The 19,875-nt window shown below is 37.0% G+C and overlaps 2 protein-coding genes across 2 annotated transcripts; both read right to left on the reverse strand.

Annotated features, from left to right (window-relative positions):
• Positions 1–5,107: 5,107 nt before the first annotated feature.
• On the reverse strand, positions 5,108–9,627 carry btc (betacellulin, epidermal growth factor family member). The gene is made up of 6 exons (XM_055180929.2): positions 9,361–9,627; positions 8,602–8,706; positions 7,664–7,781; positions 7,420–7,566; positions 7,179–7,312; positions 5,108–5,841 (listed from the first exon to the last, which is right to left on the reverse strand). The coding sequence occupies exons 1-5, from the start codon at positions 9,398–9,400 to the stop codon at positions 7,180–7,182; spliced, it is 543 nt and encodes a 180-aa protein (XP_055036904.2). The 5' UTR covers positions 9,401–9,627; the 3' UTR covers positions 5,108–5,841; position 7,179.
• A 4,987-nt stretch (positions 9,628–14,614) lies between these two features.
• hpse (heparanase) lies at positions 14,615–18,909 on the reverse strand. Its single transcript, XM_055179385.2, has 12 exons — positions 18,571–18,909; positions 18,340–18,485; positions 17,268–17,393; positions 16,955–17,128; positions 16,644–16,815; positions 16,429–16,476; positions 16,136–16,229; positions 15,852–15,958; positions 15,615–15,729; positions 15,374–15,498; positions 15,141–15,293; positions 14,615–15,001 (listed from the first exon to the last, which is right to left on the reverse strand). The coding sequence occupies exons 1-12, from the start codon at positions 18,777–18,779 to the stop codon at positions 14,842–14,844; spliced, it is 1,629 nt and encodes a 542-aa protein (XP_055035360.2). The 5' UTR covers positions 18,780–18,909; the 3' UTR covers positions 14,615–14,841.
• Positions 18,910–19,875: the final 966 nt, after the last annotated feature.

Below are 19,875 nucleotides of genomic sequence, written 5' to 3' on the forward strand. Positions count from 1 at the left end.
GACCTTTTCAAGAGCTTCTTATGAGTTATGCTCAAGAGGTTTAGGACAAATTGCTACTTTAATGTAATATGGTTACTGGAGTAATGAATGAAAGCTCTCAAGTGTTCAGGTAATATACAAAGTGTCAATTTATACGTGTTTTATGTGATTTCTGTACTATCTCCACTCTGTCTGTTGTTACTATAATGTTCTTTATTATTATGCTGATTATTATTATTAGGAAGAAAACCTTTTTAACATTTTCCATTTTCAAAAGATGATTAACTGGGTTGCATAATCTCTGTTTATGAAATGAAAATGTAAGTGGTGCAAACATGATACATCTTGTGAACAAGGTCTGTATATACTTTTTTTTTAAACTGCATTACTAATAAAACCACTAAGGAGGGGGAAGGTATAATTTTACAGGCCCACGCACTAATGGGACCCCCCAAAATTGCTAGTGGGGCTCTTGCTTTCCAGTCATTTGTTGTCATTCATCAACTGTGTTAAAAAGTGTTTGAATTTTTCAAGCAATATTAGAATAGTTGATGTTTAACCTTACTCTGTTATTATTAGCCTACAGAAGTCTGGCTTATACAGAGCTGTTTGATTGACCTGCTCGTAATGAGATTTTCACATCACTACGTCAGTGACACATTATAATGATATGTTTTCTTTTCCTCTTTTCCATTAGTGCGTGTCGAGACTCATCAGACCAGGCAACTTTTTTCCAGTTTTCAACTGTCCAATTTTGGTTAGCTCGTGCAAATTATAGAATCTTTTTCCTATTTGTAGTGGAGATGAGTGGTCCCCGGTGGGGTCTTCTGCTGTTGTAGCCCATCCGCCTCAAGGTTGTGCGTGTTGTGGCTTCACAAATGCTTTGCTGCATACCTCGGTTGTAACAAGTGGTTATTTCAGTCAAAGTTGCTCTTCTATCAGCTTGAATCAGTCGGCCTATTCTCCTCTAACCTCTAGCATCAACAAGGCATTTTTGCCCACAGCACTGCCGCATACTGGATGTTTTTCCCTTTTCACACCATTCTTTAAATGGTTGTGCGTGAAAATCCCAGAAACTGAGCAGATACTCACACCGGCCGTCTGGCACCAACAACAATGCCACGCTCAAAATTGCTTAAATCACCTTTCTTTCCCATTCTGACATTCAGTTTGGAGTTTAGGAGATTGTCTTGACCAGGACCACATCCCTAAATGCATTGAAGCAACTTGGTTGATTAGATAATTGCATTAATGAGAAATTGAACAGATGTTCCTAATAATCCTTTAGGTAAGTGTATAAACCTAAGAAAATTCAGACTTTTGTTTTATCAGGTTACAAAAGCAATATTTATCACATCAAAGAATCAATGAATTAACCTTGGCTTAATTAAAAATAGCTCAGTGACGTATAAGCAAAATGGCAGTGTGCAGAGTAAAATGTGTTATTTATATCTGAATATAACTGCTCAAGACTTGAGCAGCAAACTAAAATACATCCCGGTCCGATGCAATGCCACTTCTGATGCTGACAGCCTTTTAATTAAGTGACAGTATGATGGATGGGGCGGTTTGAATGTGTAAAAACATATTTTTCTTGTTCCCTGTGCCAATATTCAATATAAATTGCAACCCTGCTATTGTTTTTGTTGTTTGACAAGTCAAGCAAAAACAGAATGTCCAAAAATGTATAACTATTTTCACAAGTGTACTTCTCATTTTCCCTTCAAGGACACATTTAAATAATGGACAATCCATCCATTTTCTGAACCTGCTTGTCCTCTGCACGGTCACACAGGGGCCGGAGCTCATCACAGCATCCTGGGCCATAGAGAGGGTACATGGCCAGTCCCCCAAAAGTCCCTTTAGACCATTATGGACAAACACATGAAACACAGAGAAAAGTATATACAGTAAATAAAGTATTTTGGACACTTCAGTTACTCACATTGCTGATTTGTGATAATATCAGACCTGCTGCCTGGAGAGCACTCGGTGTATACAAGGTGACAATTGTTCAGATATAACATTTGATATTTTCATTTTATGAAACAAGGCTCCCTAAACATTAGAACTAGAACAGTGCATCTCAATTTTTTTACTTCAAGGCCCCCCACTGTCCACAAAAATATGTGATGGCCACCCGCTCACAATGTCCAACCAACTATATATTTGGTTGTGCATCATACTTTTTTCCAAGTGAATTTTTTTAGACAATTTCTTCATAAATATATTTATTTTTTTGGTAGTACATCACAGGAGAACAAACACACAGGTCACGTGACAATGAAAACACAGTTGATGTATTAATTCATAATAAGACAAATGCAATGAGTGTAAAGAAGAGTAAACAAATGTAGGGAATGAATATATGCTACGGGATTTCCATGGAGATATAGACACAGCTCAAACCCTGGTATTCCTCTCCGACAAACAGATGGATTCACAGGTGTTTCATGATAACATGTTAATGAGTTGTGCAAAACCATGGCACTGTATCAGGTTCTGTAGAGATGAGGGACAGACATTTGATTTCTATTTCATAGACCAACAGGAAAAATATGAAGTAATACAAATATGTTAGGCAGAATGTTTGAATAATCAAAAACATCATTATTATCCATTGGCTATTGATACAAGAAGACTTCTCATGTTGTACTGTAGATGGCAGTATATTCTCTTTTAAGAATAAGTAAACAAGTGCATCCAAACTTTGCCCCAAACCAAACATTTGTGATGTTTTAACATGTTAATACATTCTTAAGCAAATACGTATTAGTATCAGTTTCATATTTTTTTGTTTTTAACCAGAACATAACATCAGAGTTCCTATCAGCATGACACCTTGAAAGCCCTTATCTTCAGATGAAAGTGTTATATGGCTACCCATTTCATTCTTGAGACACACCCAATGCGTTTCATTTTATGCCGCTGTCAAGAAGGAGTTGTTACCACAATAGGACTGAGTCAGGACACAACCTCAACAGGGCCTCATCTCCATATACGATCCAAGATATCTCAGCTGTTATATGTCAGAAAATAGCTTTAAAATGATTGAAAATAATTGATATCAATGCATATAGCTGTTTGGTAATGCGACAGTATGTTGGAATAAATACCATAGTTCTGGTTAATAAAAACATCGGCCTCACCAGATCCCACTAAGGTGCTGGATTCCTCTCGTTCTTCAGTAACTGACACCAAGCCAAATCTATTTATGGCTGCGATGAAACACGAGGTCTGGCCGTGCTGGTCATACCAGCTAGTTTCTATTGGCATCAGCAAACACCGAGACCTCAAACATTTATGAGTAATAAAAATTCTTAAGACACAGTGGCTCTTCAAAGCTTTATCTATAACGACAAAGGTTCAATGATCCTACAGACTGGATTTTTGAGAACGGCATAACTTAACTAGGACACAAACACAATAGGATTCAGAAGGATTCAGGACCTTTGTACATACCTTCCACTTCTGAGGAAATTGTTTGTTTATGGAACAAAACCTTATTTAAAGGGATAGTTCACTTTAATAGAAAATTGTGTCATTTACTCATCCTCATGTTGTTCCAAACCTTCATGTATTTTTTATGAACACAAAAGAAGATATTTTGAGAAATAATGGTAAACACACAGCAGATGACCATTGACTTCAATAGTATAGGAAAAAATATTTTGGAAGTATTGTGATAAATGATGAAGAAAATATTTTGATAAATGATGGTAAGCAAACAGTTGACATACCCATTAAATTCCATCTTATTTTTTGATGGAAGTCAATAGTCACTATCTGCTGTGGGTTTACCATCATTTCTCAAAATATCTTCTTTTGTGTTCATCAGAAAAAAGAAATTCATACAGGTTTAGAACAACATAAGGGTGAGTAAATAAATGACATAATTTTCATTTTAAAGTGAACTATCCCTTTAAGAGAGCAAAAAATATATATATTTTTACATATGACACAATGCATTGGTTACCCAATACACTGTATAAAAATGTTGGTTCAGTTCCCTGGTTGCTTGAAAATGTTGAGTTCGTTCAATTTTAAAATATTACACAATGTTTCTGAGTCAACTAATATTTTTTATGTTAAATGAATTTGAATGAACTCAAGGCACAATAAATATAATTATTGTATAATTATATTTCTAAAATATAATTATTATAATTAAATTAGATTATAATGAATAATTTTTGTAAACATTAATAAGAAAACTGAAATGAGTATTCATTTTATGTCTGTTGTGAAATGTTGCTTTGCATTCAAATCATCAATAAAAATTGTGTAGCAAACATTAAACTTTACCTGCAAATAAAGCCATTTCATAAAGTAACAAAGCTGGTTTTCTTAATTAAAAGAAGAACATTTTCTTTTGTATTCCCTTAAAGTCGCCATGAAACAGATTGCCTTATTTTCTATGTGGTGACGTATATCAGAGTAAAACCACCTTCTGAAATGAAATAAGGCAGTGCTGGATTTCAATTTGTCAGTCGAGATCTGACTGGATCAATTGAGGTTGGGTCGTGTTGCTAATTGGTAATCACTGGCCCTGTCCCAAATGGCGCACTTCATGTGGACTTTCGATCTCGTGGCCTTAAATTGCGCGTTCTCGCTTAGTCTACGAGTCTGTAGGGTGTCCCATCTGTCATTTTTGCAGCAGGCTTCGCGCACTTTACCAACCTAGAAGTCCTTGCGAAAGGGCAATCAGACCAATCAGACGACGGAAGGGTGAAGTTCACACTGACGGTTAACTTCTCTACCTATTTCCGGTGTGATGCTCGAGTCTGTCCCAAAATACGACTCCGGTGCACCCACGTGGACGCGCATCAAGGGTCCCTAAAGTATGGACTACGTGATGTCATCAAAGTGTGGACTCTGAGAAGGACCACAAATCCGGAGTGTGCCATTTGGGACAGGGCCACAGCGATCTTCTCCTGGACCCCGCCCACATACCATATGACCGAAAGTAAAGAGAGATCGTTTTGAGGATGGGAAGAGATTTGCGTTTTTGGTTAAAGATTATGAGGGCACATGAATTTTTAGAAATGAATGAACAATATTACAAACCAAATTAGTTTTTTATTTTATTTTCATGGCGACTTTAAACAAATAATTATGAACAACGTACTGTATGAAATTACAAAAACTTTTAATTTTTATTGGTTAATACTTCTCTCTGAACAAAGCAAACAGCACAACAAATACACTTTTTTACAACATTGGTAACGTTTTAAACAATTAAAAATATCAGCTTGAAAAAACTCCTTTAGTAAACAAAATGAAACAGGTTCTGTGTACATGTTTCAATAATAAATAAAGCAAATATTGGTTCAGGGATTTTAAGACATTTTCCTTAGAATTACAAATTAAATCTTTTAGCATGTCATAAACACGTATCAAACAATCATCAGTTTACAGTAGGTAACTGCCTTTCAACCAATGTTGAGAGAACTTTTCCAAAAAATATTGTAAATATGACTGTTTTATATTTGATTACATTTTCACTCATAAGCAACATCAATATAACTAGCCCAGTGTCTAAACCAGCATTGATAGTGCTGGGCTTTGTTACATTGTGAATAGTGAACATATAGGAACAGCTGTTCATATATTTGAATTATAAACCATCCTACTCATCACACACATTCCAAGTCCAATTCAGTTTCTCTCCATCTTTTCCTCTGAAATGCTTTGTTGTTTAACCAGCAAGGCAACTGTGGTGTGATGAATGGGGTACACGGCAGCACACAGAACGGCAAAGGCTGGATTACTGTAAAGCACTGCTTTCATCCTTTCCAGAGCTTATTTTCACACTACAGTCAAGAAAATCACCAACCCTGGCAGGTGCTCTTCAATGATTGACTGAAATAAATCACACTCATATACATTATGTTCAAAACTTGGTCATTTATTATACAAAGTTCAGAGCAAGTGAAATCAAGCTAATGTTTAAAGAAATTTGACAACGAAAGAGATGGAAAGTTTGTTTAATAAAAAACAACTGGTTTTCCATCGCAAGGGTGTAGATAATTTAACAATAATAGGCCCTGATAGAGACAGAGCGCACCAGGTCATAACCTGAAAACCACGCCCACCGTGGGAGAGACAATCCATCCGTCTCCATTGACTTTGTATTGCGAGAGGCCGCCCTCCTGTCATTTCTGGCTATTAACAAAAACAGAACAATGCCCAAAAGCTGCTGTGTGACAGGGTGTACAGCCAACAAGCCAAAAACCCAGAAACAAGTTTTTCGATCCCAAAAAAACACGAGCGTTTAAAGACACAAAAGTGGAAAACAGGCAACTTTTCATAGAACTACTATTAGTAGAACTGCGCGCCCTAGAGGGAAATGTAGTCGGCGATCCACTTTTTTCTCCTTAAAGGCTGGGTTTTACGGGCTCCACAGCTTATAAAAACTTATTTCTGGGTTTTTTGGCTTGCTAGCTGTACACACCGCCACACAGCACCCCCCAGGCATCATTCTGTTTATTGCTATAAGCCAGAAATGACAAGGAGGCGGCCTCCCGCAACACAAAGTCATTTGAAAACCCCCGTTGGCCGTGGTTTTCAAATTAGCATAACTGCGCTCTGTCTCTATGCACCACATGCACTGTAAAAATTATATCAAATCTATATTTCTATGTTACTTTAATTAAGTCAAACAATTTCAACTTGTTTTTCTAAGTTATGTCAACTTAGTCAAAACTTTGAAAAGTAGGTTGAATTAAAGGTGCAGTGTGTACATTTTAGCGGCATCTAGCGGTGAGGTTGCGAATTGCAACCAACAGCTTAGTCCACTGCTCACCCCTCGCTTTTGAAACACATAGAGAAGCTACGGTGGCCGCCACCGGACAAACATGTCATCGTCGGAGACAACTTAGTAAAAAAATGTGTCCGTTAAGGGCTTCAGTAGAAAAATGGCGGCACAAAATGGCGACTTCCACGTAAGGGGGCCCTCGGTGTATGTAGATAAAAATGTCTCGTTCTAAGGTAATAAACACATAATGGTTCATTATGAAAGGTCTTTATACACCTCTGATGTAGTTTTGTATATTGTTTTGCATTTCCTGTCAAGAGATCCTTCTAAAAATTACACACTGCACCTTTAACTTGCATAATTTAGTTGATGCTGTATTTTTTTGTGTATACTGATAAAGGCAATGGAGGAATTTACTGACAAACAAATGTTTAATACTCACTTCATACAACATTTGTGTCACGTGTGTCTGCAGCAGCAGCAGCAGCTTCATTTGAGCTTAAAGAGCTGAGCTTTTCAATTTCATCTGCTGTTTTATTTTTTCTCTTCTTTTTCCTACAGGGGTTATATCGTTTACTGCGAAACAAAACAAAACAAGACAAATGAAGGCCTTGAGCTTTAATATGTCTATGGATGTGCAGTACATTTGATAATATCAAATGATAGTGTTGTATATCACTTACTTTGTACAGATGCATATGAAGACAATGAACAGAATCAGAATCACCAGTCCTGCGACTGCACATGCAATGACTATTTTCTCTTTTTCCCCTATATGAGGATCGATTTCATGATATTCACACCTAGTGCCGATAAATCCACTTTTACATCTGTTTAAAAATGCAAATGAAACAAATGTCACAACATTGCTTAAAACACATTTTCCTGAGCTCTGATGGGCAGGTCCACTATTGATCAAAGTCTCACCTGCACGAAGGAGTGTTTTGCTCTTTTACAAAACGGCAATCACCATTAATACAGTAATGCATGTAATCCGTAGGACACTCGGAAAAGTGGCCACTCCAGCTGTGGTCATCTTTAACATCTGTCCAGAATAAAAGTGACATTATTATTGCCTCTAAGTTTATGATGTTGACAACATACCAAATCATAAACATTACCGAAGCGGCCATGCAATATATACAGCCTAGCAAAACAAATGTAACCATGGCGAAACAACAACAACACATATTACTTTGCTATTGTCTATTTAGTCTTTTACAATATCTTTTTTTCCATAATAAAAACAACCAGTAAGGGCCAAACTCAGTTCACAGGACTGAATTGAAAACAATAGTAGGCTATAAAGACCGCCCTCTTGAAATCTGAGCTTCGACTTTGAATAAACTAAAAGATGAATGGAAACAGGTCTGATTACCATTCCTGGCTACTCATTCAGTAACCTGACCTCAGTTCAGCAAGAGATGACGACACTGTTACACAGCTAAACTTGAGCTTGTGAGTGAAAAACCACAAACGTGGGGCTATAAAGATAAGATGATCCAATAATTACATTTCCATTGACGATACATTGAACAACCAAAAAATAATGATAATAATGCCATTGACTGAATTAATTTTGTGGTGGTCAAATAACACAAATGAAACTTTTACAACCCATGGGGAAAAACTACTTAATTCAATATCTTGTGTATCTCTTTAGTAGGTGGGCAAGCTTGCTGGATTCAGTTTTTAAAACACAGTAGAGACAAACATTGTCATGTCATCACCAAAACTGAGAAAAGACCCAAAGTCAGTTGTTCACAATTTGTTGTGTCTCCTGCACAAGTGTAGCATGAAATGTCAGTCTTGAGTTAATTTAGTGAAAACTGGGGCAAGCAATGAATGGTTTGAAAACTGTGTACCTGTGCAGTTGCTGCTGTTGTCATGGTGATTGCAAGACACAGTGATGTTCCCTGATACCCGTGTGGTATTCCATTCAGCACGTGAGTATTTGCATAGGGCAAAAGCTGAGGGCAGAGAGCAAACAAATCACAGGTGGAACGATGAAGGTCTCCGAAACAAATATACAACACTGGTCATACAGTAGATTGCTATTTGGGGAAAAGGTTATTCAGGAGATGGATAGAAGCAGTCAGGCTTTTCATTGTAGTTACTCTTTAAAATCCCTACCTTCATGATTAACCAAAAGAAGGTCACCTAAAAGGTTAAACTGACTTTCAGAACTTTAAATAGACACTGTTCAAAAGTCAGACACTCAACTAAAGTAAACACCCACATGCTTTAGATGTTATAAACACCATGTAAATAAAGAGCTATTGAAAGAATGAAAAGCTGGCAAACGGGAAACTTTAGACAATATACAGCACTATACAATAGGTGTGTTCAACTTCATGTTTCGCTGCGCGGAAACATGACATGTAAATACCGCGAGAGCGATTCGAAAAGATCAGCTGAGGAATAACTCTCGCGGTACTGTGATGTCATGTACGAGGCGCCGCATGTAGTCACACACAATGTCAGAAGAAAACGCGTTGACAGGTGAGCTGCACCTCCTTTTCAAGACATAACTATAAGCTCTACAAATGACACCATTAAAACAACTGAACAATGCCAGCGGATACCGATTTACCTCAAAATAAGCCAGTAATGGTGAATCTTACCTGTGACGATTCCCAGTATAAACGTGTAGGTCTTGTCCATTTCGCAGTGTCGTGTCAAATGGTCAAATTCATTCCCAGTGTCAGCGGTTCACATTCAGACGCCTTGCCCGATTGGTGTCGATCATTTTAAATCGATTATTTGCTTTATCGATTACATTTAAAATACAAGTTGCTGGTGACGTTTTTAGCAGCCTTCCCAAACTTCCCTTCGAGTTTTCTCAAGTTAGAGGAGACAGGCAGCGATTACAGAACCACATGTGGGAGGTGCAAGTGAGTTTTCTCCGCCCTACATCGTTGAATGAACATTTACTCGAGCATTACAAGTGGTTCTCAGTGGGGGCCACAGTTTACATTCAGTGACATTTTGTTATATTTTTGTTATATAAGGAAGAATGGTTAGTCTTAATTTCATTTAGTGTATGCAAATACATGCAAAAAACAGACTCATCAAAATTCAGCCAAATTCAGACAAATATAATGTCTTATTTACTTTTATTCTCTCAATGTGAGTGAGTATGACACTTTTTTCTTTTTTAAGTAGTATTATACAACAACATGAAGCTGATTTACCTGAGTTCTTGCAAGGCTCTCTGGAATACTTGATTCTGATTGGTCAGTGGCGACAGTCCGAGATCATCTGTAATATCCTGATAACAATCACTAAAGTGATAACACACCGCTCATCGTGTACTGCGAGTCAACTGGTAGTACTTTTATATGTCACTCCTCTGTCTTCTCTCACCATGACAACATAATGTGTGACTAATAAAATATAACTCATTTAAAATCAAATTCATATTTCATGTTTAACTAATTACTTAGGTGGCATGTAGCCGTTTAATAGTTGGAAAATGTACATCTGTAATCGCAAAATAAGCAGTGATATATTCTGCATGATTCTCTAAAAAGTGATCAGGACCACGACGCGAAGCGTACATTATCCCTTACTAACGTTACATCCAACAAACCCTGATCAGAATGTTTAAAGGGACACTTCACTTTTAAAAAAAAAACTCTCTTTCCAGCTCCCATAAAGCCAAACCGTTGATCTTTACCGTTTTGGAATCCATTCAGCCGATCCCCGGGTCTGGCACTACCACTTTTAGCATAGCTTAGCATAATCCATTGAATCTGATTAGACCATTAGCATCACGCTAAAAAAAAACCAGAGAGTTTCGATATTTTTCCTATTCAAAACTTGACTCTTCTATAGTTACATTGTGTACTAAAACAACGGAAAAATAAAAAAGTTGCGATTTTTTAAGCAGATATGGCTAGGAACTATACTCTCATTCTGGCGTAATAATCAAGGACTTTGCTGCTGTACCATGGCTGCAGGAAGCGCAATGATATTACGCAGTGCCCAAAATAGTCCCCTGCCATTGAAAGATACTAAGGGGACTACTTTCAGGCGCTGCATAACATCATTGCCATGGCACGGCAGCAAAGTCCCCGACCACCACGCCAGAAAGAGAGTACAGTTCCCAGCCATATGTGCCCAAAGAAATCACAACCTTAAATTCTCCGTCAGTCCTAGCACACAATGCAACCATAGAAGAGTTTTAAAATAGGAAAAATATCGAAACTCTTTGGTTATTTTTAGGGCAATGCTACTGGTCTAATCAGATTCAATTGATTATGCTAAGCTATGCTAAAAGTGGTACCTCCAGACCCGGAGATTAGCTGAATGGATTCCAAAACAATAAATATAAATTGTTTAACTCTAGGGGAGCTGGAAAATTAGCATATTTTCAAAAAAAGTGGAGTGTCCCTTTAAAGAATATCAATTCAGAGCTGCTCTGCTGCTGTTTGGAAATGTCTACAGAGACATCAAGAGTTCAGTTGCTAATTACTACAGAGGTGTTAAACAATGAGGCACGGTAACAATCTGCTGTTGAACTAAATTTACCTCTCACGTACTGTATCTAGGCGGCTCTAATGAAGTTGAACGGCGCTACGTGAGACTGTCGAGTGTGCTCTTGTGTTCATTGGCCCTGAGATTACCCTCGGGAGACAAACAAGATGTGTGGTAAAGGCTGCTGGAGTCTGCTTTCCTACTCGCACACAAGCTGCGTATTATCACGGGCAACTGCAAACAACGATCCCTTCAGCCATGCCTGAGTGCGCTGACACAACGGGGCGCCGGTGCAGAGCTTGTAAATATCGCGAGATGATGGAACAGATTTTTAAAGTGCAGAACGTGCATTCGTTTAAAAAAGTAATGTATAAGACATTATGGGGCGGTTTCCCGGACAGGGATTAGATCCTAGACTAAAACATTTTTAAGAGCTGTCCAAACTGAAAACAACTTGCACTGACATATCTTAAAAATACATCAGGGCCCTTTGTTCTGCCTCAAAATGCATACAAGTAATGTTTTTAGTAAGGCATGTTTGTTAAAACTAGTTATATTTCCTAATTAAACTAAGGCCTAGTCCTGGATTAGGCTAATCCCTGTCCGGGAAACCGCCCCTATATCTATAATAATGAAATTTAGTTTCAGACACAAAAATAAAAGCATGCGTTCCTACTTATATAATTGCATGAAAATTAAAGTGAATAAATAGACTAATACCCATTATATTGGTATTTATGTTCTCATCAATTTATTTTCTACAAGTAGTGTATTTAAGATTAAGCTACTGTTTATATGTTTAGTAGATAAATTAAACTTATTGATTTTAGAGTATTTCGAGGTCCACAAAATCCAATACATATGGATGCCTTTAAAAAGACCCCAACATTTTTTGCCGATTGTGCCTTCGAGAGGTAAACATCGCCCCCTGGCGGATTTTAGTCTGGTATATCAAGTCACTCAAAAGCCCTTGAAAAATCCTTTCAGCAAACTGACAGTGATTTAAATTGTTGTCATTAGTTTGTAAAATAGCTTCCCTCTGGAGGACAATTATTGTCCTGGTAGTTTATTTTAAACTGTGGTCCTGGCATGCTCCCACTCTTCAACTGCTTTAAATGTTAAAATACTCAGTATTGTGAAAAAATGAAATGAATGTCATATTTAACACTTTGTTCTCACTACATTTTTGTTATGAAAAAATAACAAATTTAAAAGTACAAAATCACATTTTTAAATACAAACCCTTCTCTATGGTTACTGTAAAAAATAAAATGTTGGGTTATTTTCAATCTAACGTTGGGTCAAAAAGGACGAACTTAAGCTGCTGTTGGGTTATAATTTAACCTATACAGAGTTGTTTTAACCCAAAATGCTTGGTTGTTTGGTCAAATATATACATTATATCCTGATTTTTAGTGAAAAGAAGATAGAATAGTTTTTCAAGATATAGTTGTTACCAGCGTCAGTAGAGCCGTGGTCTTGCCAAGAAGCTTGCCCATTAATGGAGAAGTCAAGCCTAACAGAAGGTCCTGTTAAATCAGATCTGTTCTCAGTGGAGAAATACTGTTCGAGCTTCCTCCCTCATACTGACATCTGCCCCATTTAAGCTCTGAACCGCATTAGTCTGACATATTCGGATCGCAGCAACACAAAGAAATAAAGTAGGTTATTCAATCCACTTTCAGGTTTTGATAAACATAAAAAAAAAAATTGTGGATATTTCTAAAATTTGGATCTACTTCATTTAAACCATTAGCAGTGAATTAAAGAAAGTGAAAAGGTATATAATGTATCACTGGAACCTCAAGCTATTGATTTCTGCAATAACATGCTTACACTTCCAGGCCAAAGGAAGACCAAGAAGGTGGTAGTGTTAACTGTCCACCGAGGTTTTCTTCCAATGTTCTTTATGTTTAAACAAATAAAGGAGTTCAAAAAAGTTACCATTAAACTTTGTAGACACCGACTGATTTTGAGAAAGCCTGTTGTAGCAGCAAATATATGCAAATTAAATACTAACGCTTTTTTCAAATAGGCATTTCACACTTATTGATCAAAACAGAGATGGATTCATTGACAAGCAGTATCTAAAAGACAATTATGCATTGCTTACTACAGTAGTTCCTCTCTAACAGATATATTGATGAATTACTTGCTGCTATGCATAGCCATCACACACACGAGACATCACGTGTTTTGTCAAAATAAGTGCCTGCTGCTGCTGCACATGCGTCAAAACCGTTTATGACAAAAGAGACGCTCACGTTCACAAAATACACGCAAGACACTCCCTTAACAGTAAACTCTGATTATGCATGAAATTACGAGAGTATCTGGCAAACAAGCGTCTCTTAGACGCGTCTGCAGCAGGCACTTATTTTGACAAGACACATGATGCACATAGGATGACTCGACACGCAAACACATATTTTGAAATGACGAACCACACACATGACGGGCTACATACATGTTGTGACGAACTTCGCATCATGCACCCTCGAAAAAATTAGTCACCAGCCGCCACTGGTTAAAGTTAAGCTGTATGTTTGAAGGAGTCAGGTGGCCCAATAGATTTCACTGTTTTATAACCTATTTAGAGTTAAACTACATGGTGTGGACTTCAGTAAAGTTCACCATCTTTGTTCACCACGTTGATAACTTATATTCAGTGTTGTTTATTCTTTTAAAGAAAAAGTGCAGTTAAAGCAACACTAAAGACTTATGGCTCTTTGCTCCCCCTACAGGTTAGAAGCGTAATTGTTCATTACCACTGTCGTAAATACTGCAGCATAGCTGGCTCTGATTGGATTGTAGGTCTGCCGTAAAGCAAGTTTTTGTAGTTTTCACTCGAACTACAGGACCACTACCCGACGGTTGGAAACTTCTTTAGTGCGGTTTTGGCCGATAGAGGGCTGCAAAGCGAATGTGAAAGTGCCATTCACCCTGTTTTGAGTGGATGAACCACTGAAACTTTTTTGGAAACGTTATTTTAAGGTAAAAAAAACTGTTTGGTGTTGCTTTAACTTCTGTTTTCTTCACACAGACCCCAAAGACACCATACTGAAGCCTTTAAGCTGTTTGATCCAGAGGGAATTTGCTTTGTACATTAAGACGAGTAAATACAATTCTTCCCTTAAAAAACTGATGGATAAAAAGTGCATTGCTATTTTTGGGTAAACTTTATCCCTGTAAATACTGTTTAAATAGCATTAAACACTACAGTATAATCATGTAAATGATATTATTTAACTATAGTAGTACATACACTTTTAGATAATCTTAACGCAATGTAATAAACCATAAACCAGTATTGGAAACACTTACATTGAAATGTGAATGTTTATGCAGATTCCAATAACAAAACAAGCGAGTAATTTCTTAAAATCTGTTTTTATTTAAAATTTAAAAACTAAATTGTTGTCAAAATTAGTCAAGTAGTTTCCATCTCTTTGATAAAAAATGTGTAAGACATTAAATTAAGCTGGTATGTTAGTGGAAATAAATATCACAAATAACATTTCTGATTTCTATGTTCTATTATAAAAATCCATTTAGTTTCTTCATACAGCATATTGCCACAAAATATTTAATTCCTGATTCAGTGAAAGCAGCCTTCACAAGAGAGCTCATCTACATACTGAAGCTTGTGCTTCAGTTATAACATAGAACGCAAGTGAGAACCCAGGCAGCCTGATGGGTTCTCCAGGAGGTAGCACAAATCCCTTTATAGCGGGAAGTGTATGGTCATCAGCCATCTTTAGCACTTCTCCATTCAGTTTAACAGACCTACAGAAAGAACAGCACAAGTGATTCAGTCTCAATGCTGGTTTAAATCACTGTAAAGACAAGACTGGTTTAGTTTCAAGATGGCTCATGCATTTTGGATTTAAACCGTTAAATATGTTGTAAGGCAATGCCACACTACCTGGAATCAAGGTTCTTTTTACCAGGCTCAGGTGCTTGTAGAACAAAGGCTTCAATGGTGCTATTGGCCATTTGGGTGGGCAGGGTAACGGTCACTTGACCTTTATTCAGGTTTAAAGCAAATAAGGTCACAGCACCCTGTTTGTAATGCGTACTGGAAATAAAAAATACCAATATATTTCAAACTCAGAAATGCTTAATTCTCCAAAAAATTTAACCAGACAAAACAAGTACCTTTTTCTGTTAGTGCAGTGAAGGTATACCCGGATTTGTTTCTTTGTCCTTACATTTGCAAGAACTTTTGCGTTTAAGACCTCTGGACCAACAAGTTTTTTGTATAGCAATGACAGCCAGTAATCCTACCACAAAGTAAAGGAAAAAGAATACAATGTCAGACAGCATCATGATAGATTGGTCTGCATTCCTAAACTAATGCATGATTACAAGAGAAATGTTTTAACACAAAAACACAAACCGGTAGCGGATCAAGGTTATCATCAACCAAATGGTACGTGCCAGAGCCAATCAAAACCTGTCTGATAATGACGTCCAGACCTAGCTTGGCACCAAGCCCCAGTTTGTCCAGCCACCTTAAAAAGAAAAACTGACGCTGAACAATTTGATCTAATTAGAATGAATGGGAACTTATCCACCAAAAATGTCAAACTTGTGCGAGTTAAAAATCCTCATTGCTGTTATAATTTGGACTCACATGAAACCAGCTGCAAATGTGTCAGAGAGGCCAACGGCACCACCACCATAAGCAGAACTGGTCTCTCCCAGCCAGACCTTCTTCCCTGGAGAAACTGACTCAACCGTCTAAATAGAGTTTATCGGTTGACCTCAGTTTAGTTATCAGAAATGTTCACAGTTGAATGTTTGTACAACATTTGCTAAAGTTACTCATCATGTTATGAAGTTAATCTGAATATCCCATATCCCTTTAAATGTCTTGAGACAGTTCTTCCTTAAATACATTATGCAGAATGACTCTACCTTAAAGACCTCATTAATTTTTGTTGCCAGGCTATCAAGCACTACAGGATCAAGGAAATCCTCCAAAGTTGTGTCTCGACCATTCACGTAATAGCTGTTAGTAAAATGCAAAGCAAATATCACAGAAGGGCGTCACGATTTATGCTTATTGGTCTACTTCTACCTCATGGAGGATTAACTTATTGATTGATGATGCTGAATATTACAGATAATTTCCCAACTGAAATTAAAATACATGCAGGAGATCTCAAGAACAGAACAGCTGCACATTATGGATGGGAATTATAACTTACTGGTGCCAGGTGCATGCAGTAATGGCCTCTGCTCCAGCTTCCAAAAACCTATAAAAAAATAATGATCATCCAAGTAAGCTGAAACTCACTCCCTATGTTTTAGTTTGACCAATGTTCTGTTATTAATATGCCAATGGATCAGTTATGTTTTATTCAGTCATGATTTAGGCAAGACGGCAACACAAAATGTACTGAAGCATACATTAATCTCATACCCAGTTAACAAATCTTTGCGGTGTTCGCGTGGTTGACTAACATCAGGTCCATACAGTCCTGTTGAGTTGTACAGTGAGGATTTCTGAAGGATCTGTTGCAAATGGACAAAGTCTTTACCAAGCTGGTACCCATCCACTCTGATCCCAGCTTTCTTCTCATAGCTATTGGGTTCTAAAACAAGACATTTATTATGCCGTGCCATTGTCTCAAGTGGGCGACATCATCAAACATGAATGAATGAAAATATTATATTAATTAATATAAAATATTACTTAGACAGTTCAAACATCTCAGAGGATCAGCATCCTACCATTTCCCAGCTCCCAGGACATAACATACTGCCTTGATCCACAGTACTTCAACAACAATTCTGCATTTGTGCTGTCCCATGTGTTTTCTGATGTTCGAAGCAAAGCATTTAAACCAAAGATGAGGTCCAAACCAGAGCAGTTGGCAAAGGTGTAGAGCAGGTCAATGGCATATTCTGCAAAAAAGAAAGACTTTTAACATAATAATTTTGGAGCATATGGTCATAAGGGTATGTTTCTGATAAAATTGCTTTGTTGTACACACCCACACCAAATAAACTACCTATTAGTTCCCCTTAAGGGAAATGAACTCACCAGAGAATTTCGCTTTTTGGAATTTCCCCCTAGCTTCCTCTTGAAGTAAAATCTTTGATTGAAGGACCCATTCTTGCTTTAATTTATTTTCCAGCAATGGAGGTAACTCAAGTTTCTCACACAGATCTGCAGAAAATCACAAGATTCGCCTGATGAAATGCAAAAGCTTATATTGTTTGTACAGTTATAGGCTGTATGCGTAGTTCCTTATAATAAGACATTTTCAATTTTAACTGTACAAAACAAGCAAAATATAAAAGATAAATAAATAATAAAAATAACTAAAAATCTAAATATTTCTTAGTGTTTGGTTATTTGTATAAGAAATACACATTATTGTTCAAAAGTTTAGAAACTAGGCTGAAATTTTTCTTTTGATCTTAAAAAAAGTGAGTTTAAAAAAAAAAAAAAATACTTTTGTAGAAAAAATAACTGTTTTTAGATATGAATGAATTAATATCAATTTAATTGGAAAAGAAACATTTTATAAAATAAAATTGGACCATTATTTTGTCTTGGACCAGAAAATGAAAAAAAAGCATAAAAATAAGATCCTATAATACTTATGAGCTCTTTCACTACGGCTTAAAATATTGCATGGTGAGACCTCAAGGTGTTGCTTGATAAATTTAGCAAATTCTAGGCATGGTGTGACTAAACTAAAGATGCTGAAATATAAGTTTTGATTCATTTAGTCACAACATAACTCCTGTAGTTACAAGCGTGCAATCCATATTAGTTAGTATTATTATAAAAGGTGGAAAGATATAAATAAAGAATAAGTGTTTCTAAATGTTTGAACGGTAGTTTAGTTTCTAGTGATGGTAACCTCTAAAATATTTTATTGGGTAGAAGTGAGGGGGGCTTTAAATATTATTGTGGACAGGACAATGGGGAGGGGGCGGGGACTTAAAGTTAAAAAGATTGAGATCCACAGAGACAGTGAGCATTGTAGTAGAAAACAGTCTATGCTGTAAAGTCAGATGACAGACTGCATTATAAGCAAGTATATTGACGGATGTGGCTTACCACTTGTCATGTACTGAAGCATGCGAAGTAAAACAAGTGTTACCTTTATAAGGAAGAGAGTTATTACTGTTATCTCTGGCGTGCAAATATTTCCCTTGTGGTTTGAATTTAATAAAATCTTGTTTGGTTCCTCCAAATCGCAGGAAGGCTGGAATCAAGGCTTTGGCAAGTGTCCTTAACTTTGGTGAACTGTAAAAAAAACAGCGCGTGATTTCTGTTATGCGAACATATTCATATTGATCATTACTTATAATGTAGGCATCGTTTTACTTACTTCAGTAGATTCATAAACTTCTCCTCGGCTATTAAACTCGCATCTATAGCCACCGACAGAAACCTTTCATTCACCACACGGGACACATGGGACAGATCCAGATTAACGCGTATGGCTTCATCATCAATAGACTTTACTTTGTATCCCCCGACACACAACGCACTAAACACAACAAAAGCGACAAGCGAGGAAATCGCTGCTAAACACATCTTCTGTTCAATTTACCGCGAAACTTTTCTATTCGACTACATTAGTTACAAACTACACAACAACTATTTTTAAGTAAATAATAAACACGAGACACCGTTTATGTACTTCCTTATTCCTGTCAAATTGTACTATTCACCTTATTCCGCCACGCCCCTTTTTAGTTCTTCGCTCTTCCGCATTTTGTCAACCGACTTCCGCTGCTAATATGGCACAGTGCATTCGGTGGTTAGTTTGGTGGTTAGAAGATTGTTTGTAGTTCACTATAACTTTAGCGAAATGACAAATATCGCTACTGCTGTAAATGTTTTAAATTAGGAGCACGGTTAAAACTTCATACGACGCTCGGATAGTCTTATATTGTCCCATCAATCGTCTCGTGGTTAGACGATATGAAGCGGCCGCGGCAAGTAACCTGGCATATTTAATTACCTCGTCCTGTCAGGAGTCGATGGAGCAACACTGAAAATTATTAAAAGTATGTCTACCAATATTTACACAGTGATTTCGTCTTTTTTATAGCAAATGTGCACCTTAGCCAGTCCAATAACTATTTCGTTTTTATGTGGTACCATGATAGAATTCATTTGCAAACTTGCCAACACTTATTCCTTCAAATCAGGAGACTTAAATCCTTTTAAGTGGAATCTACAAAGCTCACATATGGTTTAAGAAATTCCTTACAGATAATATCTGATCACACTGTAAAGGTTTAATATAAATGCACAACATCTGATCACACTGTAAAGGTTTAATATAAATGCACAACATCTGATCACATTGTAAAGGTTTAATATAAATGCACAACATCTGATCACACTGTAAATGTTTAATATCACTGCATGACATCTGATCACATATGAAGGTTTAATGTAACTTTACAACAGGAAAAGCAAAACCACCCTGCAATAAATTAAGACACAGCTTTATCGGAGTCATCAGGAGCTGATCCCAAGTGTTTATCTGGAAGCTGTTGGTGTATGTACTGGTAAAGTGCTTGGTGACTGTGTAATGGATGCAATATCAACCCTGTATAAAGCTGACACAAAGATGGTTGTTTCTCAGTAGAGATTTGTACATTTGTGCCAGCTCAACACA

Source organism: Misgurnus anguillicaudatus, chromosome 9 (genome assembly GCF_027580225.2).
Source record: "Misgurnus anguillicaudatus chromosome 9, ASM2758022v2, whole genome shotgun sequence".
Taxonomy (NCBI): domain Eukaryota; kingdom Metazoa; phylum Chordata; class Actinopteri; order Cypriniformes; family Cobitidae; genus Misgurnus; species Misgurnus anguillicaudatus.

Coding starts and splice junctions, on each gene's coding strand:
- btc (XM_055180929.2), bottom strand. CDS start 9,400: ATGGACAAGACCTACACGTTTATACTGGGAATCGTCACAG. Junction 8,707..9,360: donor TATACTGGGAATCGTCACAG/GTAAGATTCACC, acceptor CTCTGCCCTCAG/CTTTTGCCCTATGCAAATAC. Junction 7,567..7,663: donor CAAAACACTCCTTCGTGCAG/GTGAGACTTTGA, acceptor ATTTTTAAACAG/ATGTAAAAGTGGATTTATCG.
- hpse (XM_055179385.2), bottom strand. CDS start 18,779: ATGTGTTTAGCAGCGATTTCCTCGCTTGTCGCTTTTGTTGTGTTTAGT. Junction 16,816..16,954: donor GTCCTGGGAGCTGGGAAATG/GTAGGATGCTGA, acceptor GTCTTGTTTTAG/AACCCAATAGCTATGAGAAG. Junction 16,477..16,643: donor CGCAAAGATTTGTTAACTGG/GTATGAGATTAA, acceptor ATTTTTTTATAG/GTTTTTGGAAGCTGGAGCAG.